This window comes from Panthera pardus, unplaced genomic scaffold (assembly GCF_024362965.1).
Source record: "Panthera pardus isolate Hobbes unplaced genomic scaffold, ASM2436296v1 HiC_scaffold_12, whole genome shotgun sequence".
Lineage (NCBI taxonomy): Eukaryota > Metazoa > Chordata > Mammalia > Carnivora > Felidae > Panthera > Panthera pardus.
Genome location: NW_026526677.1, coordinates 68466273 through 68488987, shown reverse-complemented (window position 1 = coordinate 68488987; position 22715 = coordinate 68466273). Strand labels below are relative to the sequence as shown.

At 37.6% G+C, this 22715-nt stretch overlaps 2 protein-coding genes across 10 annotated transcripts; one reads left to right on the top strand and one right to left on the bottom strand.

The window, feature by feature from the left end:
- The first annotated feature begins 2949 nt into the window (after positions 1-2949).
- CREBZF (CREB/ATF bZIP transcription factor) lies at positions 2950-11133 on the top strand. Of its 9 annotated transcripts, none has more exons than XM_019449980.2 (5): positions 2950-4298; positions 4508-4585; positions 4831-4945; positions 5675-5743; positions 7520-11133. In XM_019449980.2, exons 1-2 carry the CDS (start codon positions 3223-3225, stop codon positions 4521-4523), a joined length of 1092 nt encoding a protein of 363 aa, XP_019305525.1. In that variant the 5' UTR covers positions 2950-3222; the 3' UTR covers positions 4524-4585; positions 4831-4945; positions 5675-5743; positions 7520-11133. The 9 variants fall into 9 exon arrangements, with proteins under 9 accessions (XP_019305525.1, XP_019305524.1, XP_019305522.1 ...); XM_019449979.2 differs by lacking the exon at positions 7520-11133 and adding an exon at positions 6376-7060; XM_019449977.2 differs by lacking the exon at positions 4831-4945.
- A 1120-nt stretch (positions 11134-12253) lies between these two features.
- On the bottom strand, positions 12254-21170 carry TMEM126A (transmembrane protein 126A). The gene is made up of 5 exons (XM_019449971.2): positions 21041-21170; positions 18657-18755; positions 14902-15095; positions 13001-13115; positions 12254-12514 (listed from the first exon to the last, which is right to left on the bottom strand). The coding sequence occupies exons 2-5, from the start codon at positions 18746-18748 to the stop codon at positions 12322-12324; spliced, it is 594 nt and encodes a 197-aa protein (XP_019305516.1). The 5' UTR covers positions 18749-18755; positions 21041-21170; the 3' UTR covers positions 12254-12321.
- Positions 21171-22715: the final 1545 nt, after the last annotated feature.

The window sequence follows — 22715 nt, the reverse complement described above, 5'->3', positions numbered from 1 at the left end:
TTTCTTTCTTTATTCTTCTAGATAACATAGCTCATATTTATTTTTGTTCTTTGCAGAATTGCACAGTTGAATTTTGTGTTATACCTTCAGCTGGAACTGGAGACCTTCTTTATCTATGAAACTGGAGACCTTTTTTATTAACCCATTTAATAAATATGATTGAAACCCAAGCTGTGGCAGGTACTGTTCTAGATATATGGGATTTATTACTGTCCATCGTTCCTGGAACTTGCTTTCTATCCCTGTAAGAAACAATCATAAAAAAGTAGCTATTTGTTGAAGCTATTTGCTACTTATTCAGTACCCCAAAGAGAAGTTTCTTAAGACCTAAAATCTGAAAAGTGGATAAAGGAATTCATATAAAGTTAACTCGTGGGCAAAGAAGGAAAATTTTTCCCTTTTGATTTGCCAGGGAAGTTTAGTCTATTGTTAACTCAACTTGAGTAACTGTAAGATTTTATGTCTATCCTATTCCAATCAAACTTTCCCCCCTTTTGGAACTCCTTATCTTCCCATTTCCTCTATATCTTCATTGGCCTTGCTTTTAAAATTTTTGAATTTTTTTGTTTCACTGTATTCTAATGTACTTGTAGAGTGCTTCAAATCTCAAATACTTTGTGGGGTTAGAGAACAAGACACACCATGAGGAAACAGACATATACAGAATGTGGTGTGTTTTTTAAGACACATGACCTTCTCTCTTCAAAAAGCCAATAGTAAGAAAAGCTAAAAAATGGGAGGGATTATTATTCGAGTTTGAGAAATGGGAAAAAAACTTCTCAAAAACATAGCCAAATGTAACAAGTGACCCTTGTTTGGATCCTGTCTCAAAAGAAAGTATCCACTATAAAAGATTATCTTCAGGAAAGATGAGGAAATTTGAAGATGGCATGGAAAACAGATAATTTTAATAAATTATTGTTAATCTTCTCAAGGCTTAATAAGAGTATTATGATTATGAAAGAGAACGTTCTTATGCTTAGAGATACATACTTAAGTATGTTGGGGTGATATGTGTTCTCTGCAACTTTGGAATGATTCACCAAAATTTATGTTTTACAAACATTTATAAACAGATAAAGCACATTTGGCAAATGATAATTGTTGAATTGTTGAGTCTGGATATTGGGTAGTATTGCTGAATTAGAGTGGATACTGTATTATTCTTTCATATATTCTGTGAAATATTTGGAAACTTTAAAAATTGATATGTATCTATTTATTATGCAAAGATAAAATATATAAAACTGATTATAAAAAATATTCAACTATTTTAGTGAAACAATTTCTTATGCAGTAAAGCTTCTAAAGAAAGAGACTGACGCCTTAATTTTCTATGGGGATTAAATTGAGAGACCCTATTATTATGGTCCAATCATCACTAGAGCCACTAGAGGTGTTTGGCAGAATTTTGATTTCCAGTGTTACACAAACCTACAGACCAGTCTATGGGTAATTTACATATTCATTAGCTCCCTGAGTAGTATTTTCATTCACCTGATTTTGGGAATCATTATCTTAGATTTCATATTTTGCATCTACACTTCCTAATGTATTCTTCTTAAATGGCTATTTTCTTAGGCAAGCCATTAGAAATTGTAACAGATAATATTGTGGTTAAATTAAAAAAAATATGCTTCAGATATCATTTGTAAAATGAATCAATGAACCTTATGTTAAAACTATTTTAGGGAATTATATACTCTACCTGATAGAGATGTATCTTTCTTGTTATCTTGAGGGAGGGAGACCACAGCATTGTCACAAAAGTAAATGTGTATGTAGCCTTGAAAGGGAAAAAAGCTTTAAAATTCCTAAAGAACTTGGACAGAAATTTAGTTGAAACCCTAGAGTTATAAGGAGAAGAGTTAGCGTCGATAATGTAGTCCATTTCAATATCTATTTTTAAATTAGAATTTCTTTTATGATTTAAAGAAAAGTTGATGTCAAAGAATATGTGATCCTAAAATATTGACCAGAATAAACAAAATATAAAATAAAAAAAAAAAACAAAAACTGTGGTTATCACAACTATACATCTAAGTACGTTCATAAAATTGTGAACACAATGAACAGAGAAAAGAATACAACAAGGGTGTTCAACTTGGCTACAGGGATTTTAAGAGTACTCTTTTTACCCTGATACTGAAAAACAGCAACAAAATTGGGCTCATTCAGGAAAAACCAGAAAAGTATTGTCTTTGAAAACTGGTAACAACAGTCCTTTTTAGGAAAAACATCTGTCAGTTTCATGAACAACTCCCAGATAAAACAAAGAGGAAAAAAGTCACACACACGATTCATTCTATTTAACACAACCAGCAATACAACCATCGCTCAAAGCATGAGGTAGCGACAGTACAAAAAGACTGGCGCGCATATGCACACCCACACATGCTCACAATACGCCAACTACAGAATACACACAGAAAATGCGTTCACAATCTTATTACAGACAAGGAAAAGACCTTTTTTTGTTGTTTAGAAAAGGCATAGAAATGGCCTAGACGTTTTAATAAAATTATAATTAAAACTTGGAAATTAAATTATATATGAATGACTTATTTACTTTTTTCCCCTAGCACTCTGTGTTTGAATGAAATGATCTTGTATTACAACAGAAGGGGAAAGGATTCAAGCGGTGTTTTATCACCAGTCTTAAAATTCCATGGACATGCAGGGTAACTTTAAGATTTTTCGTAAATTTGGTATTTAAAAGATCATTTCTGAGAGAGTCGTTTCACTGGAAGTGGAAGCTAGAATATGCAGGGTTGAGAAGTGAGGGCGGAGAGAGTAGACCACTTCTTGATAAATTCGGGGTTTGTTATTTTTGCCGCTGTTACTATGACATCACTGGAAAGCTGAAATTACTCCCACTCCGGACCTTACTGAACTCTCGCGATACTAGAGCTCAGTGGAGCGCGAAACGCCGTGGGAGGGGCTGGGGTAAGATCAACCGACTTCCGGCCAGGCCGTTGTCTGGGTGGCGCGGTCGAGTCATCGTTGGGCCTCGCCGCTTCGATCTCCTATCCCTTCCCCCCCACCCCCCGCCCCAGCGCGGGGGGTCGACCAGTCAAGTGGCGCGGGAGGCGTCTCGGATCTTCCCCTTCATTTCGCTGTGGCCAGCTCCCTGGCTCCCCGCGCTGGGGGTCTGGGGTCCTTGGGGGCCCGCGAGGCCCGGTCTGAGGGGCCGGGGCCTACGTGGGCCCGCCGCTGGGCCCCATGAGGCATAGCCTGACCAAACTGCTGGCGGCCTCAGGCAGCGACTCCCCAACCCGCAGCGAGAGTCCGGCGCCGGCCGCGACCTGCTTGCTGCCCCCGGACCTGACCCGGGCGGCGGCGGCTGCAGCGGCGGCGGCGGAGGAGGAAGAGACGGCGGCGGCCGGATCTCCCGGCCGCAAGCAGCCGCGCGGCGACGAGGGCGAGTTGGAGGCCGGGAGGGGGGGCCGCGGCGGCGTGGCCGTGCGCGCGCCCTCGCCCGAGGAGATGGAGGAGGAGGCGATCGCCAGCGTCCCCGGGGAGGAGACGGAGGACATGGACTTTCTGTCCGGGCTGGAACTGGCAGATCTTTTGGACCCCCGGCAACCGGACTGGCACCTGGAGCCCGGACTCAGCTCGCCGGGGCCTCTCTCGTCGTCCGGCGGAGGCTCGGATAGCGGCGGCCTGTGGAGAGGGGACGACGACGACGAGGCCGCGGCTGCCGAGATGCAGCGCTTTTCTGACCTGCTGCAGAGGCTCTTAAACGGCATCGGAGGCTGCAGCAGCGGCAGTGACAGTGGCAGCGGCGAAAAGAGGCGGAGAAAGTCCCCAGGAGGAGGCGCGGGCAGCAGCGGCAACGACAACAACCAGGCGGCGACAAAGAGTCCCCGGAAGGCGGCGGCGGCTGCTGCCCGTCTCAATCGGCTGAAGAAGAAGGAGTACGTGATGGGGCTGGAAAGTCGAGTCCGGGGTCTGGCAGCCGAGAACCAGGAGCTGCGGGCCGAGAATCGGGAGCTGGGCAAGCGCGTGCAGGCACTGCAGGAGGAGAGTCGATACCTACGGGCCGTCTTAGCCAACGAGACCGGACTGGCTCGCTTGCTGAGCCGGCTGAGCGGCGTGGGACTGCGGCTGACCACCTCGCTCTTCAGAGACTCGCCCGCCGGTGACCATGACTACGCTCTGCCCGTGGGAAAGCAGCAGCAGGACCTACTGGAAGAGGACGACTCGGCGGGAGGAGTGTGTCTTCATGTGGACAAGGATAAGGTGTCGGTGGAGTTCTGCTCGGCGTGCGCCCGGAAGGCGTCGTCTTCTCTTAAAATGTAGGGTCAAGTAATCTGCTCTTTATCCGCGTTTACCCCTTTCAACTCCCTTACACCATGTAAAACACCTTAGTGGGACATCTTCACTGGACACATTTCAGAGGAGGAAAACAGTAATATTGAATCTTTAAGTGTTTAGCTAAAAGCATGAATGTGACACTGTAACCAACTCCTAATGATAACATGTGACTATTAAATCTCTCTGACAGTTTCTTTTTTAGGTGATTTCCTTCCTGCCAGGCTCCGTTGTAGGGGTTACAGAACAGTCGTTCCCGCCTCACAACCTGGTAAGGATCCATCTCTTCACGTAACGCTCATGCTCTGCTGCTTAGTCTACTTTAATGGGCAACATCTCAATATGTGTGTGTGTGGAGGTTTTTTTTTTTTCTTTTTTCTTTTTTCTTTTTTGGAAGGTGGGAGGGGAAATCTAATTTGGGCCCTGTCCACCCTGGAAACAGACTTGTGCTGGTCAATAATGTATTTAAGATGCTTCTTCTGGTTGAAATAGCTGTTAATGTGTCCCCTTGTTCAGACTTGCGTGTACCTAGCTCTTCTGTCCCCAGTGTGGACATGGCCTTGGATGACATCGGTTCCAACTGTACACTGAAAGCTGCTAATAGAGATACAGTTTGGAGACAGTGAAACAGGTGAAGTTGAATGGAAGTTCCGAGTTGTACAAGGTGCAAATTGGAATTCCAACGTTAGAGCAACTTTTTAGAGGCTGACAATAAGTATTTGGGGCTTGCACAAATGTGATAGTTATTTTGCTGGAGATGACAGAAATGTCTTAAATATTTGGGAATGCCATTTAGTTTTCAGAAGGAGATGTAGAAATACAAAGTATTCAGAGTAAAAGATTTTAATATCTCACCATTAGAGAGGTTGGAAATTAACATGCATATCTGTGTTATTGAAGGAGGAGTAATAATGGTTAATGAAATGTTTCTTTGAGGACCAGCACAGTGATTACCTTATCACTGAGTATAAATAAATTGTTAAACATTTTTACTTTTGTTGTATTAAAATTTTAGGTTAAATTTATGTATGATTAGATATTGAAGGTTGTGAAATGTGAATGAAAACGTGTAAAGTGAGGCTTCACAAAGAATCTTACTCTCCTAATTTCAAAGGTTTTTGTCCTATTTAAAAATAATTTTTAAAGTTGAGTGGTTCTGGCTACTCAAGAACACGATTGACACTTTTTCCAAAGATGGGACATATTCTTCCCTTGAAGTACTGTATTATCCATTGTCTGATTGTATAGATTCAGTTACTGTGTCCTTCAGTGTAAGAGGCATTAAGAAATTCTTTGTGAAACATCACTGTTTGATAAAGTATATACATATTTAGCATCCTTGTTTTTCTTTGTGCTAAAGTGGATACAGCTGTTGGGGCAGAAGAGACGGGACCAGCTGCTGGCCACATTTCCTGCTTTATTTTAAAAGGTAGTATAAGAAATGAGGAAAAAGAGGTAATATCAGGGCTTCTGCTGTCTTTTATTTTAAAATGTTCATAATTAAAAAGTATTTTCCAGCAGTCCAAAGATGTAAGTTATCTTACACATAAAATGTTTTGTTGTTATTTGGTTATAAAAATGGAATCCTTGTTCTTGCACAACTGTAAATGTTTTGTTGCTAGATAACACAATTTGAGACCTAACTTGGTCTCTGGTTTCCAGTGCATTACAGCATATTTTGTAAAATCATCTACTGCACTTGAGCATGAATGGGTAATAGCCAAACTCACAACCTGGAGTGATGAACCTGCTTATACCTAAGTGCAGGAGCAAGCCCCTCACAATGCAGCTGCATGGATTTTTAGTGCCTACTGAATTATATATATATATATATATATACACACACACACAAACCAAAAGTAGTTGGAAAAATTATTTGAAATGACTAATTTGTGCTATCTCTATGGAATATGTTAAATGTAGCTTTTTGAAACAGAAGCCTTGAATTGAAATTTAATTAATACTTGAACATTTTGTATATATTTCTTTGTATATAATTTTGTGCAGTACCAATGACAAAAATATGGTGTCATAATAAAACCAGGTTTGTTGATCTTTCAGTTATGGGCTCAAAGAATTTATTCATCTCTAACATGACATTGGAAAATAATGGATGAAAATAGGAAAAATGATTATTGTTAATGCTGACTTTGGGTCTTAAAAGGTTCTGGAAGCAGTAAGTGTGTTTTTCTAAAATACCATTCCCTTGGAATATTTTCTTCCTAATGTCATTGCTTGTCCTGCGTTATTTGAAGTTTGGGGCTGGGGAGAAATAGTAGTCAGAGCTTTCTGAATTGGAATGCTTTGAAAATTCTAAGTGTAGATTTTTAGAATGTCATTTTATAAATGGCAGTTTTTGGAAATACTTGAGTAAGAACTTTTGAGAATGGAGATTAGTATCACCTATTTTTAAAGCTGCTTATTTAGGTTACTTACGTTTTAACTGTCTTTTCTTAGTTTCCATTTCATTCTTTTTTTTTTTTTTTCCCTAATTTTGGTGACTTAGTGATTTTGTCATTTTTTACATCAACTTCATGGTCTTGTTTTTACATGGTATTGCATGTATTTAGGACCTAACAGGGGCTTTAAATAAATTTGATCATATTTATGTGTAAGCACATTTTACTGTAAATGTTTGGGTTTCTGAATTTACAACAGATCTGTTTATTTCAGTATGTAGTAAACAATATCTTAAAGTGTCCGATTCACTACTTGTTAATTAAAAAAAGTTATGATTAATATGAAACTGTTGTCTTACTATTTTTAGAAAATTGTGTTCTGAATGATTAGTAGTTGGATAAAGGAGATTTCTGGAATATAATAAGGATTGTTTTGAAATTTTAAGGTTTAGCTCTATTTACTGTAGTGGTTGAAAACAACTTAGTATTTGGGAAACTTTTTTTTCCCTAATTGCCTCTATGGCAAAATGATACAGAATTAAAGAGGTAGTTTTTTTTTAATATTTGCCTTCTGATGGTGACAGGAATTCATACATTAATTGAACTAACACATCATATTGACCTCCTATTTCTGTCATATTGACTTACTGTTTCTGCACTTCTTGACCAGTCCTAACTAAAAAGTCCACATTTGTTAAAATGTCGTCACACCTCTGATATAATCCGACAAAAAGTGTTCAAAATATTTTAAATATTTGTGCATTTTGTAATCACTAAATTAATCTCTCTCTCTTCTCTTTAAACAGCTTAGCAGTGTCTGCAAAAACGAATCTTTTCCTACAACCTGTTAACTGACTGGACTGATGGTAACAAAGTAATTGTGGGAGCCATGTCGGTCAAAAATTTGGCATCTGCTGAAAAAAATGAATGCCATATTCAAGTTCCCAAATTACTTCTGTACTGATTTCACTTTCCAGATTTCACTTTCCAGAAATGGAGATATGAAAAGATTCTCTGGAATCCTTGAAAGACTTAATAGAAATACATGAGACTAAGTTAATTTTGGAACAAAATCATACCCTTTTGTCTTTCATGGGAGTGATCAGTTCTTGCATACCTTTTAAAAATTGTAACCATTGGAGAAGAGAATTATAGTATTTCATCAAGGAATAATAGAGTCTTTACACAATCAAGAGCACATTCTGTAGAATTACATTTAGTGGAGTAGAATTACATAAACAGGCCATCAGGGATCACAAAGCATATCATGAGTTTGTATTTATTTCCTGGAAATTGAGAGCTAATCTGAAGTATAGGCTGACCTTGCTGAGTAGAATATAAAAGTTAATGTAAAGTCTTTAACTATAAAGAGCAGTCTTTTTAAATAGATGCATTGATTTGTCTTGTGTATCTGAAAAAATTGATTATGATTAAATATGTGAGTAATTACAATTCAGGGTAATAGGATGTTTGGATTCTGAGGTTTTGGCTTCTTGAGTTTTCTCTGAGTACTTGACACTTTCTTGAATATTTTGAGGTTTCTAACGAATGGTATCGTAGTTTCTACTGTTATATATTAAAATTTCTCTAGTGTAACGTAAGGGCTTTAGTAATCTGGATGATGGGAGTGTTTTTTTTTTTTATGCAGAATGTGATTGTTTTACTTAATTGAAACATTTTTCCAGTTTATTACAAGTGTGAAAAAACACTCAAAACTCTGGATTGTTTTATTTCATTTCATTGGATTATGTTAATACATTATTTAGCTCAGTCTGGTCTAGACTGAGTCATTTTATCTTACTGACTCATTGGGAAGTGTGTAGATCAGAGAGGTGGGAGGGGTAGGAGAAAGCCAGAATGAGTTATCATAACTATACAGTTTAGTTATTGTATGATATTATACAGAATTTATTAAACCCACTGTTGCTTGTAATCTAAGTATATTCAGTGCCTGTGTTGCCAGGCAACATTGAGCATGTGTAGTGGCTTATACTCAACTGATGGATATTCCTACAGTTCCAACAGTATAACTGGTTGTATTTCTACAACCAAAGATTTGGCATTAACACTAGTTGGTGATGATTAATTACTCCTTTGATAGAACAGAGTGGATAACTCACTGATAATGAGTAATTACCTTTAAAAATACATGATTACCTAGTTCAGCATTTTGAAGTTCTAGTTTAAGGTCTCACTAATTTAGTCAGAGTTTTAAGTTAAATAATCTGATGATTCTTAAAAGTTGAGTAGGTACTGGAATACTTTTAAGTGTTTACTTTTTCCCCCAGACTCTTATTAATACAAAGTGTTGAGACCCTCCCAAATGTTTACATTTCTGTATTTTACTGTGTACTTTTTTCTTCAGAAACCAGGTAGTTAACCCTCTAAGCTAGGGATCAGAAAGGGGAGGGTCTTCCATTAGAAACTTGTAGAATGTTTTGTGTGGCCGGCATAGTATTTTTCATATATTTGAACTTGAATACCTCAATCCTCTGTCTGGCAGTTACTCGTTGTCTTACAATACCAGATAGCTCTCAGCTCTGATCTGTTTGTAGTAAAATGGTCATTTACTTTCAGTTTTGAAATGTAGAAAAATTAAACGAGGTGATTTAAATTTTATTCAGAAAGTCACCATCTTTAGGAATATAAATCATGCAGTATCAGGGAAAAATTGATTTTTAAAAAAATATATAGGTTGGTTAATAGAATGTTGTTGCTCATGAACTTGCCTTTTTCATTACTTTGGTTACTGATAATAGTGTTTTTATTCCTACTTTTTTACCTTCCTCAATTTGTACATTCAAGATTTCTTAATTAGAGCCATTTCCCCCAATTTTTAAAAAGAAACCAGTTTACAATCGACTTTAATAATTTTTATAGTTTTGTTGACCCCAGATTATTTTTTGCTGAAAATTATTTTGCTTAATTTTCAATCTGATTTAAAAATGCAGTCACTAATGGTATTTTGAAAAATTGCGTCGTTGGGATAATATGCAGTTTGATTTTTATTGGTGGCCCAACTTTTCTTTACACTGTGCCTCCAAATGCTATATCTTTGGACACCCACTGCAGTCAGTTTCCTAGACCGTCTGGCTTTTAATGTGCTATGGTTTGGGGTTTACAATGTAATATGAGCCTTCTCTCTTTCATAAAGCCAGATAACTACACCAAGTAAGTTGTAAAAGACAGACTTAAATAGTTGGTTTACTATGACTGAACTGAACTATTAAAAGCTCTCTAAGGGTAGTGTTCTTAAGGTCTTAGCTACAAATGACTATTTCCCTAAATTGTAAGGAAGACCACAGCAAGTTTACATGTCATTTACCTGCCCCCATCCAAGTTTTGGTAAAGTAGATTTGTAGCAACAGATGTAAAATAACATTGTCTCTTGCTTATATTGTCCATTTTTACTAATTGGAAAGATGATCTAAAAATATATATGGTAGAGGACGGAGATGTTAGGAAGTAATTCTTTTTGGTTACAGACACCATTGTAAACTCTTGTATGGATTTATAGATGGTATTATGGTAGAAGTGTTTCAGCACAAGAAAACAATTTGTACTGAGATACCAGTTTAGTTGTCAGAGGCTTTTGAATTATCCAGGTTGATTGCGCCATTCTTTTTCTTTAAGGAGTCTAATTTAGTAATATGGATTTCTTATTTTTGAAGTCAGGAGTTTTAATTTTTGCTGTGATGAGTAGAACTCTCCTTTAAATAAAAATGACAGAATGTAAAGTATATAATTTTGGGTCAGAGAGCTTTAAATTTTTTTCTTAATGTTTATTCATTTTTTGAGGGAGAGACAGAGCATGAGTGGGGGAGGAGCAGAGAAAGAGGGAAACACAGAATCTGAAGCAGGTTCCAGGCTCTGAGCTGTCAGCACAGAGCCTGATGCGGGCTTCAAACCCATGAACCATGAGATTATGACCTAAGCTGAAGTTGGATGCCTAACGAACTGAGCCACCCAGGCACCCAAGGGTCAGAGAGCTTTAAGTAAAGCATATTCATTATAGAAAACTGAGAAAATACAGAAAGGAACCAAAAACAAAAAGAAAAATCACCACTAATTCTCTAACCCAGAGAATATTCATAGTAAAATATAGATTTCTTTTGCTTTGTAATTGGGATCGTTCTATATATAAATTTGTTAGGGAATACATTTTAAGGTACTTGTTGAACATCATCTTTCTGAAATATTTAAAATGAATTTTGAATTTTGTTAATTTTGTTTGAATTTAAAAATATTTAGCTGTACTGCTTTCTTCTTTGAGGAGACCCTGAAAGCCTATTTCACTCATGAGGCTGCATTTTCTAGGTAACAAGCTAAATTAAATTCTCCTTTCATGTAATTAAGTAGCATAAGATTATATAACAGATACATCACTATATTTGAAAGGAATAAATAAGATGCTTGTGAATATGTTGTAGGAGGACACTTTATTTGGTAAGATTGGCTTGTTTCATAAGGGAGTGTTAGTCTAGATCCACACCGTTCAGTACTGTAGCCATTACTCACATGTGGCTAAAAACTTTAATTAAAGGTAAAAATGCAGTTTTCCAGTTGCACTAGTTACATCTCAGCCACATAAGGATAGTAGCTAGTTACCATGGTGATTTAGATGCTTTCACTTAAGAAAATAAAGAAATGAGATGAAAAGTTTTAGGAAGAGGAATGTAATACGTCACTTAGAAAATTTAAATGATCTGTCTTAGGAAATGAGGAATATTAGATGAGGCTATTTCAGAAAACAAAACCGGGAGCAATAGGAAGAGTGTTCTATTTAAGTGCTACTATTTATGTCAGGTGGTGGGTTAGTCAACTTCCATATATTATATAATACCAATCTTGAGTGAGGTTACTGTTGAAGAAACTGAGGACCAGAGAGGTTAAGTTGCTCAATTTACACCACACAGCTAAAAAAAAAAAAAAAAAAAAAAGTCTGGGTATGTGACCCCAAAGGGTTATCCCATACTAGATGGAATCTTCAGAGGTAGGATTTGCCTTGATCTTCCAAGAACATAGATATCCAGAGATAATTAAGATGACTCTTTAAATAGTTAACTCTATCATTCTATCACTGTATTAGCAATATCAACATATCAGCTCCAGCTGAGCCCACCATCTTTAAGACTGTAAGAATTGATCCCTCTGTGAGGAAGGTCGTTAAATATGTTCTAAACTTCTATGGATTAATAATACCAATGGAAAGAGTGAATTGGGAAAACGGAAGTGTGAGTAACATTTGCTGTAGTGAACTGATCCTCATCCCTGCCTCCCATTTTCATTCCAGCTTGGATTCTTTATGAGGCCTTCAGTTAAAACTGCTGTAAGGCTATTTTTCCTGTATTATGGACCAAAATATGCTTAATGTAAAGGAGTGGAGCAAGTGAAGTGAAAGAGAACATTGGGCAAATTAAAGAAGTTACACTCTTGTTTAAAGGGATGGCCCTTACTGATATTCAGCCTTGTGTTGCCTTGTGTAGCCTTAATGTTATCGGTCCCAGAACCGTACCTCGTGATAAATTAACAAATGTATGTTTATTCATACACTAGACATTTATTCATACATTACAGTTTTATTTTTGTGTACAAAGTTGTTTAACAATCACTGAATTTCTAGGCCAGGTTCAGGTAACTGAAGAGCCTTTATAACTAATTTATATTGTCTAGATCCAAGGTATGCTGCAAACATGGTCTGGAGCAAAATGGGAAATAACATCTTTCTAAAGACAGGTTTAGAAATTCTAGTCCAGTAAGTTAAGATGTTTCCTTTTTCTGGTAGCAGGGCTGACTCATACCTATAAGAAAACATTGAGACATTCTCTAGAAAAGACAGTTGTATCAAATGGTACAGTATCTATTAATCCCAGAAGTCTTAAGATAAAACTAGTTTAGGTAAAGATTAAGGTAATTCGGTTATTCTCTTTGATGTCATTAGTCTTTAAAACTATACTTTTGGGTTTTTTGACCCTTTATCCACTTTGCCTCTGAAGGCTCATACAGCTTATATTGCTAGATATGAATTCATCAGAAAATAACTGCAATATTTGGCTTATAGCTAGCCATTTTGTGATGGAATTTTTCTTTAATGAGCTCTCATGCTTGGCAGAGTAATGTTTGCAGCTTTGTAGCTGGCATTCAATAAACAAATTAAGGTTACGAACCTATATACCCAAGAGGTATAGTGGCATCAATTTCTAGAACTGTTTTCAAATTCTTGAGAAGTAGTCATTTATATATTTTTGAAGTTTTTCAATGATTATGAGGAAAAAAAAGAATCCTACCTGGCTGCTAGGCCACCATTCACAGGTATAGCCAAGAAAACAGGGTACAGACCACCAAAAACAAGACCAACCAGTCCACCCCGTGTTATGGTACAGGTTTCACAATTCAAATCACCTAGGAAATAAATCAGTTCTAAAATGAAGGTCATGATAGTCAAGCAAACATGATTTTAAAAATGCAAGCTTATCTTAAATGTGTCACAAAGAACTCAATTTTCAGGCAGCAAATACAAATCTACAAGGCATATTAGAAGGTATAATATGTATGGATAACCTAAAATGGCCATGAATAACGAAACCATCTTAGGAAAAATAATTTGTTTTGAACTTGAATATAATAATCTCAGTTTGCACTGCTTCTGCTTTCTGCACTTGTATTGGCAAACCTGAGGTAATCTGTCTTCAGGAAACTTGTAACTCATTTTTAAAAAATGATTTGTAGTTCATTTTCTGTTTTTATATTATATAGCTTGACTATTTTCATAAAATTCTTTATTCATTTCCAAATTAGTATAAGCTATTTTAAAAACAGAAAGCTAAATTAATAACTTAAGTTTTAGTCTGTTCGGTTCACTGGGTGGTAGGTTTCCCTAGATCTTAAAAATTCTTTCCACAGTGATCATGGGGATTCATGCAAAATATTCATCCAGTTTAAACCAATTTGGAACACTTAAGAGAATTTAAGTGGACTATCTCCCTTCCATCTGACCATCACCTGCAGTAATAATATTTTTATTTGAAATCAGTCAAAAAATTTTCATGATTAGCCATACAGGCATACCTTGTTTTATTGTGCTTCATTTTATCATGCTTTGCAGGTAATGCATTTTTTTTTTTTTTAATTGAAGGTTTGTGGCAACTCTGTTTTGCGTAAGTCTGTAGGGACCATTTTCCCAGCAGCATTTGCCCACTTCATGTCTCTGTGTCATATTTTGGTAATTCTCATAACATTTCACACTTTTTCATTATTGTTACATTTGTTATGGTGAATGGTGATCTGTAACCAGTGATTACCACTCGTTCAAAGCTTAAATGACAGCAATATTTTTAAAGTACATGCATTGGTTTTTTTAGACATAATGCTATTGTACACTTTAAACAGACTATAGCATATTGTAAACATAACTTTTATATGCACTGGGAAACCAAAAAATTCTCTGGATTTTGCTAAAACATTCACTTTATTGCAGTAGTCTGGCTAACCTGCAATATCTCCAAGGTATGCTTATACTGAAAGCACTCAGCACATACGGTAAACAATCAAAAGGAAATGAAGTCTCCATATATTTGTAATTCTTGTATATATATTTAGTGCATTGGGAGATTTAATCTATAAAGGGTCTTATTCCCTTCAGTTTCCCCCCCCCTTTTTTCCTCTATACAATTTTTTTGAAAACTAAGGCAGCAGGGTGCCTAGGTGGCTCAGTCGGTTAAGCGTCTGACTTCGGATCAGGTCATGATCTCACGGTATGTGAGTTCGAGCCCCACGTCGGGCTCTGTGCTGACAGCTAAGAGCCTGGAGCCTGTTTCAGATTCTGTGTCTCCCTCTCTCTCTGACCCTCCCCCGTTCATGCTCTGTCTCTCTCTGTCTCAAAAATAAATAAACGTTAAAAAAGAAAAAAGAAAACTAAGGAAGCATTTAAAAAAAATTACACATATTTCTTTAAGTATTGTGGGAAAGAACTTAGCTAAAGAAAACTATAACTGCTATGAGTGTACATTTCACTTGCATAGAAGACTAACTTGTTATATGAACTGCCACTTTACACAGGCTAGCAAGTTTCAGTCTTATCCATGCACCGACTAAAATATATTAACCTGGTGTTAATATTTAAGGATTAATGTAAAGTGCAAATAATATATACCAAAGCAAACTCTGGTGATAGTGAAATCGAATTTACCTGTATTCAAAGGTAGATTTACAAAACCTTTGTAAGATGCATGCGCAGTCAAAAATGGGATCACTGCCATTGGTAAGCCAGCAGCTATACGAGCCTGTGTCACGTTTAAGATGCGTCGAAAAAGACTATTTGCTATTAGACCACAGAGAGCAGCGTTAAGTCCAATATAAACTGATCCATGTTCAAATAGATTCCTGAATGGTGAGAAAAAAAGAGTAACTTTTTTTGTGTGTGCTGTCCAACAATTCTGGTGTAAACACGACAGAATTATAGGAATAACAGGATACCACATTTATCCCTTAGAGCTCCGTAAAACAAAAACCTTTTAGAATAATGTTTTATATATAGATTTTTATTCTAAGGTCTTTTGAATTTGTTCAACAATTAAGGATAGAGTGATACATTTAGATCTTGCTGAATGGACTTTGTGATTTTGCATGAGACAGTATAGAAATTTCCCACAACAGGGGCGCCTGGGTGGCTCAGTCGGTTAAGCGTCCGACTTCAGCCAGGTCACGATCTCGCGGTCTGTGAGTTCCAGCCCCGCGTCAGGCTCTGGGCTGATGGCTCGGAGCCTGGAGCCTGTTTCCGATTCTGTGTCTCCCTCTCTCTCTGCCCCTCCCCTGTTCATGCTCTGTCTCTCTCTGTCCCAAAAATAAATTAAAAAACGTTGAAAAAAAATTAAAAAAAAAAAAAAAAAGAAATTTCCCACAACAATGTAACCGGGAAGAGCTTCTGAAGGGTCTTGTGAATGCCTCTTTGGGCTCCCACAATACCCAATACTTAACTCTAGCACAACAGATGATAAGGTGGATCTATCTTACAAATACTTCTATGTCAGGCTTCCCCACCAGTCTTCAAGTAAATAACTTGAAGATAATGGATACAAAGATATATTTGTCTTGTTTTCAGTAGCACCTGACACCTAAAAGGCATTCATTAAGGTGAAATTAATAGGTTTCCTTTCACTTTACCCGGAAGGATTAGAATCAGGATAGGGAGGTGGAGGAGTACTAATATTTAAGGGATATCCTATGTTAGGTACTTTACAACAACCCACTGAAATAAAGAAGAAATTGATGTTTTGAGCTAGTAAGTGGTAGAATTGGTTTTTAGCCAAGGTATGTATGAATTTTAAAATGCATGTTCTATGCTTTCTTTAGTTTTGGAAAAAATAATACCTAAACTTATTGCTGGATACTGAAAGTACTCCAAACTCTTTAGCCTACCACTTTTCTACCACCTGCCTTGCCATCTACAACACAGGCATCAAACTCTAAAAATTTCTCATCATTTATTTAGCCAGACAACCCACACAATGCCCCCTAATTTCTGTGGTTAACACTCATCTTAAAAAGCTTTTCTAGGAATTCCTAATTGAGCTTCCTACATTGTATAAGGCATTACTTTTCTTACCTGTCACTCTGCAATCATAATAGTGCTTGTCATTCAATCACTGAGTACCTATTACACGCAGCAGACTTGATGCTGGAGACAAAAAATTATCTTCTACCTTCAGTGTTTTCATAGTTTATTATTGGAGGATGAAAGACATGTGAGCATGAGATAAAACAAGTCTATTGAAATGGTAATGGAAGTATAAGCGAGAGGCAGTTTAGAAACTTAGGGTACACAAGATATATTTAAAAAGTGAGGAGAGCCTAGAGAACCTACCAAACAATAACAGAAAACCCATGAAAGTGAAAGACCTATGTATTTTTGTATTTTTGAATAGCAAAGTTTATGGCCTCCCAAATTTTAATTTCTTATGGTTTAGAGTCACATTTTTTAGTTAATTCAGTACAAAACAGTTACTATCTAGCAGCTCCTTTGCAAGTCAGTTTTCCAAGAAAGTGCCTATATTACTAGAAACTCATGACTGTTTAGCAAGACACACACAAAACAACTAGACAACATGAATGAAACACATGAAATAGAAGATCACAATTAAGTGGCAATGAAATATATGGTACATAAAATTATTTTGTAGATCAGAAAGTGAAGTTTTTGATATTAAAGTTTCATACACCTCAGGACTTTTCAAATACCTATTAAACATATCTAATGATAATGCAAGACCAGGTGAGGATTCAAACTTAAGAGAACAAGGATAAGAAAATAGGAACGGGAAAAATATGAAGTAAGTCAAAGATAAGGAGACACTGTCATCTGCCCTGTTCAGGTGCCAATGCCTGAGAGCAATTTTTACTTCCAAATTAAAGCTTACTTACTATGCAGTTCCAGCTTACTTCCCCACTGTTTCTGCATTCTTATTTGGTGAAAGTCCCAGTGAGATAGCCTGCTCTTTTCGAAGCTGCCACCACCTATTATGTCAGTCTTTCTGGCTCTCTACCTTACTGAGCTGGAAACATGGACACAAGCCCTTTATTGCTTGAAAAGTTCTGTTACCTCCCTCAGGAAAACAACAAAAGGACGTACAGTGTGTGTGTGTGTGTGTGTGTGTGGTGGGGGAAGAGCTGTAGGATATACAGCTTATGAAATCTCACCAAGTTCTTATTGCTGCCCTTGGTCTATAGGTTCTCTCTTGTTGGGCTAAGTAGCAGCAAGACTGGAATTTACTCAAGAATGTATCTGGAATTTACTCCAAAATGTATTTCAAATCCACCTTTTTCATGTCCAATGACCCCACCCCTACCATCACCACCTACCAACATTACTATACCAGTTTTCTTACTGGTCTTAAATTTCTCTCCTACCTTAAATCTAGTTCCCCAAAGCAACTGGAACGTTCTTTAGAAATGTTAGCTGGATCACATCATTCCCTGCTTAGAACTCTTCCTGTTCCTTCAATCTTATGCCCACTTCCCTGTTTTTCAGTAACACTGGTTCCTCAGGTATGATCAACATTTTGCCACCTTGTGGCCTAGGCATATGCCATCCCCTCTGCCTGAGATACTGTGTCTCTCTCCTCCCTAGGCTGGCTCCCCTTCATGCTTTTTGGTCTCATAATTTCTCTTTAAATGGAACCTATTCAGAGAGGTCTTCTTGCTATAGAAATGCACTATTCAGTGCTGTCTTCAGAGATACTCTGTTTCCTATATAGCCTTTTTCTATTTAATAATATAGATCTTTAAGCCATGATCTCATTTCTCTGGCATTTCTTGTCATGTGTGTCACATGGCACTCTCTTGGACTGTAAAACATAGTTCTAGAAATGAACTGACAAAGAAGACCATTTAATTTTTTAATTTTTTTTTTTTTAACGTTTATTTATTTTTGAGACAGAGAGACAGAGCATGAACAGGGGAGGGGCAGAGAGAGAGGGAGACACAGAATCTGAAACAGGCTCCAGGCTCTGAGCTGTCAGCACAGAGCCTGACGCGGGGCTTGAACTCACAGACCGTGAGATCATGACCTGAGCCGAAGTCGGACGCTTAACCGACTGAGCCACCCAGGCGCCCCCAAAGAAGACCATTTAAAAGCCATCTTAAAGGTCTATTATTTAGATGAGTCTATTAATGTTCACATCTGACTATACTCTCACCCAAATGGAAAAATTGCTGAGCACTATCATATAATTAGATATGTCCAAAGGCATGAATTCTAGCCTTAACTTCAAGCAAAATAGTTAACCTCTCCTGGTCTTGGGTTTTCTCAGTAAGGCAAGAAAATGAACTCAGTTTCCTTCTGACATTATATGTTTATATTCAAATCAAATAAATGTGAGATAATGAACGAATGACGAAAATCCACCTGGTAAAAGATATTTTTTAATTAAATTTAAATTAAATTACCTTTCTGCTTCTGGGAGGTGGTTAATTTTTCTGGTTATGATATTGAAAATTAAGTCTTCCTTGACAGTATCATCTGGTTCATGATTTTTCATCTTGAGCCTTAAAAAATTAAAATATTTCTCAATAATATGTATCTATAGAAAAACAACAAAAAGGCTTATAAAAAGCTTTATAAATACCATAAATATTTAATTAAAAAATTAGCTATAGTTTGAATTCGTAATCTGAAAAATCAATGCATACACACCATACCAAAAAATATATTCTAAGTGAAATAGAATCAGAACACGAAAAGCAACCCATAAAGCTTCTAGGAAATACAGAATAGCTTTATAATCCTTAAAATATTTCTGAATTTGTAAACAGCACTAAACATAACACCTAAAACTAACATTAAGCCAATATTAACTGATTAAAATTAAGAACTTGGGTTGATCAATAGCTACTATAAAGATAAGCCAGTCTGGGAGAAAATGTCTGCAATATATAACTGACAGAGGAGCAGTTAGTACCCAGAATATGTAAAGAAGTTCATATATCAAGAAAAAGGCAAGCAACGCAATAGAAAAGTTGGCACAAGGTTTGAACAGGTACTTTCACAAAGAGGGAAGCAAACAGCCAATAGATATGAAAATATGTTTAAGCTCATTATAAAAAATTAAAACCACCATGAGATATCAGTCTGTACCTGGGTTGGCTAAATTAAAACCTCACAATTTCAATTACTGGCAAAAATGCTGGGTAACTGGAACTCTCATGTGCCACTGGTCAAAGTGTACACTGTACCCACTTTGGATACAACCACTTTAGAATAAAGAATTTGGTATTGTTTAGTAGGTAGAAGAAACATATAATCAATTTCACTTTCAGGTATACCCTAAAGTAGAAATCTGCACACTTTCTCTAAAGGGCCAGCTAGTAATGTAGAGTAGGGGGATGGTGAACTATGAGTATTAGCCTGAAGATTTAGCTCATTAAACAAGATTTCAAGGTAGCAGAGTTCAAAGCAAAAGTTCAGAAATAACAGCAAAATACAACACAGTTTTATGAAATTAGATTTTTGTTATACATTTGCTACGAGATTAATTTACAACACTGATTTATTGCTGGGTACCTGTTAGATATAAGACTTCATTTGGAACATGTTGAGTGAAATGAAACTTCATATCCCTAGATTTAAAATTAATAAGTACAATATAGACTTAGAAATTTACATCGAGTTTCCTGGACACAAACTTTTTGAGGGTCTTGGTTATAGTACCATGACAGACACCATCTCTGACCTACAGGAACTTTGAATAATTCTGTTTATGTGCTGGAGGCGCACGTGTGTTGTGTGGATAGATATATAAATTCAGTATATACAGAGAAATTTGGGGCGCCTGGCTGGCTCAGTCGGTTAAGCCACCGACTTCAGCTCGGGTCGTGATCTCGATGTTCCTGAGTTCAAGACCCCTCTGCGCTGACACCGCAGAGCCTGGAGCCTGTTTCAGATTCTGTCTCCCTCCCTCTCTGCCCCTCCCCAGCTCACGCTCTGTCTCTCCTTCTAAAATAGATATTATAAAAAAAATCTAAAAAATGTACTGAGAAAGTGTACGATGTATAGTTCTGAAGTAAATTGTTTCCTTAGAAAGTCCAGCCTGCTGCTGGACTAGTTTTCTATTTTATGCTCTGCATATTGACGAGGTTCCGAGTTCTGTGAACTAGCTTTTTCTAAGATGTGGCTATTAAAAGTCTTCCTTAATTCAAAAAAGTTCTGCCATAGCAGCCCGCAGTAGGCCTTTGTATCTGCGTTACTAACAATAAATCCAGGGGTGCCTGGCTGCTCAGTCCGAAGAGCATGCGACTCTTGATCTCGGGGGTCCTCAGTTCAAAGAGCATGCGACTCTTTTGATTTTGGGGGTCGTGAGTTTGAGCCCCACTTTGGGTGTAAAGATTACTTTCAAAAAATTTTTTAATACAATAAAAACAAAAACATAACGAATCCAAGTCCAAGACAATGTCACCTTTAAATCCTACAAACATTTTTAAAAGCTTTTGCCTTAGCTATCTCACATCCCTCAGGATAGCTCTTAGATAGGCAAAGGGCCAAGTGGGGCCTCTGAAAATTAAGTTAGGCCAGGGTCACCCTGGCTATTAGCAGTAAAGCCAGGATTAAATTCAGACGCAGACTTTTTTTTTTTTTTCTATTAGCTTAATTTAAATATAAGGTCTTTTCTTCTAGGATGTAAAGTGAAGAGACGGTAGGCGTCGTCTCCCCTCCTCCCTCTTCCGACCCAGTCAGTGGATCTCATTCCCGCGCTGCAGGTGAGCGGCACGTCACCGCGCTGTACCTCTCTTGGTACCCGAGCATTTACTGCACCCTTTCCCCAGAATGCCATTACCTTATGCTCTGGTCACAACCCTCCTCGGCACGCTGGGGTTCACGCCAACCTTTGCTCAACTAGCCTGAACGCAGCCATCTTTGGCTGACACGTGACTCGGGTCAGGCAGGCGCCGGGTCGCGGGCGCTGATTGGGCTTCCAGCACGGAGGTTGTCTGCAGTAGTAACTTCCTGCTGGGGGAGTTCAGCCGAGGGAAGTGGTGGGCTGCTGAGTAAGGAGTGGGTTTTCGGCGAGCGCGGAGGGTACTTGTTAACAACCTATCCTCCGCCATCCAGGACAGAGTATGTGGAAATTGTGCAATTTCGGTATCAGAGTGACCGTAATGCTTCTCCTTTCACTGAAAACCTACCTTGCACACATTACTTCAGTTCCTGGCCAATAGAGCCAACCTCATGTGTTGAGATAGGGTATATAGAAAACTGCACAGCCCTTGGCATGCTATAGGTACTGTTAAAAGAAGCTGAGATTTCTTGGCTCCATCGGTTTTTATTCTCCCTTGAATCTTAAGTTCCCGTGCTACGTTGTGATCTGGTTAAATGTTCCACCACAGTCTGAGCACCTCAAGAGCAAGCGAGAGTTTGTTTGTTTGTTTGTTTGTTTTTCTGAGGATCTCTGGTGCCCTGCTGAGGACTGCTTATAAAAAAAAAAAAAAGGGTTGGGTGAGTTATGGTGAAAGAAAAACTAGAGAGTGAGAGAGCTAGTGGCTTCATAAGTCAGAACAATTGAGAACCAAAGTCTTGGACCAAGCCTCTGAAGACCTCTCAGTTCTCATCTCCATTGGTTCTTTTTTCATCTATAAAACAGGAGGGGAAATAATACTCTCCTTGATTATTTTGTAAAGTTGTGAGGATCCTATAAAAGTGCTTGTCAAGGTTGCTTTGGAAATCACTGAGCTTTATCAAGGAGAAAGAGGTATTCAAAATAAAGAGGGAAAATTTCATTGGCGAGGTGAGCAGGAGAAGAGCGCCCAAAACTCCTGTGGCTGGGAGGAATTTATCCAATGTCAAATCGTCGCTGGTCAATAAACCAGAAAATTAAAACAGGTCCTCAGATTCCAAGCCAAAAAGCCAGTATACTCCCCACCTGGAAAGTTTCCTAGGTAAAAGGCAGAGACAGTTTGAGAAAACCAGCTTAAGGTGCTAACCGTAAAGTCTGTTCGCACGCGTGAGTGCGTGCGCAAGTGACTACTTTGTCTCCATTCTATACTCATTCAAATTTAATTTTTAACGGTTTTAAGCTAATTTTAAAATCTATAAATATTCGTGCTGTACAGTATCTGCAGCATGCCATTCTGAAGTAATAAAAGCAATTTAGTAATTGAGATTTTATTTAAAAAATCAGTTCTTCAACAAGAAGAAACGTCCATTTCATCTAAATTCTCAAATTATTAGCTTAAATTGTTTACTATATTTTCTTATTAGCGTTTAAGTCTGTAGAATGGGTAGTGAGATCACATTTCTCTTGATATCTGTCATTTGTGTCTTCTCTTTTTTTGAGTGTCTGGTCAATCTGGCTAATGGTTGGTTTGATCTTCTCAAGTAACCGGATTGTTTTTTCTTTTTTAAATTTCATTGTGGTTTTTTTTTTGGGGGGGGGTTGTTTTTTTGTCTTCAATTTGATTGTTTTGTACTTTGATCTATATTATTTATTTTCTTCTTCCTACCTGGGATTTAGT

Coding starts and splice junctions, on each gene's coding strand:
- CREBZF (XM_019449977.2), top strand. CDS start 3,223: ATGAGGCATAGCCTGACCAAACTGCTGGCGGCCTCAGGCAGCGACTCC.
- TMEM126A (XM_019449971.2), bottom strand. CDS start 18,748: ATGAAAAATCATGAACCAGATGATACTGTCAAGGAAGACTTAATTTTC. Junction 15,096..18,656: donor CACCTCCCAGAAGCAGAAAG/GTAATTTAATTT, acceptor CTCACCATTCAG/GAATCTATTTGAACATGGAT. Junction 13,116..14,901: donor AAATCTACCTTTGAATACAG/GTAAATTCGATT, acceptor TTTATTTCCTAG/GTGATTTGAATTGTGAAACC.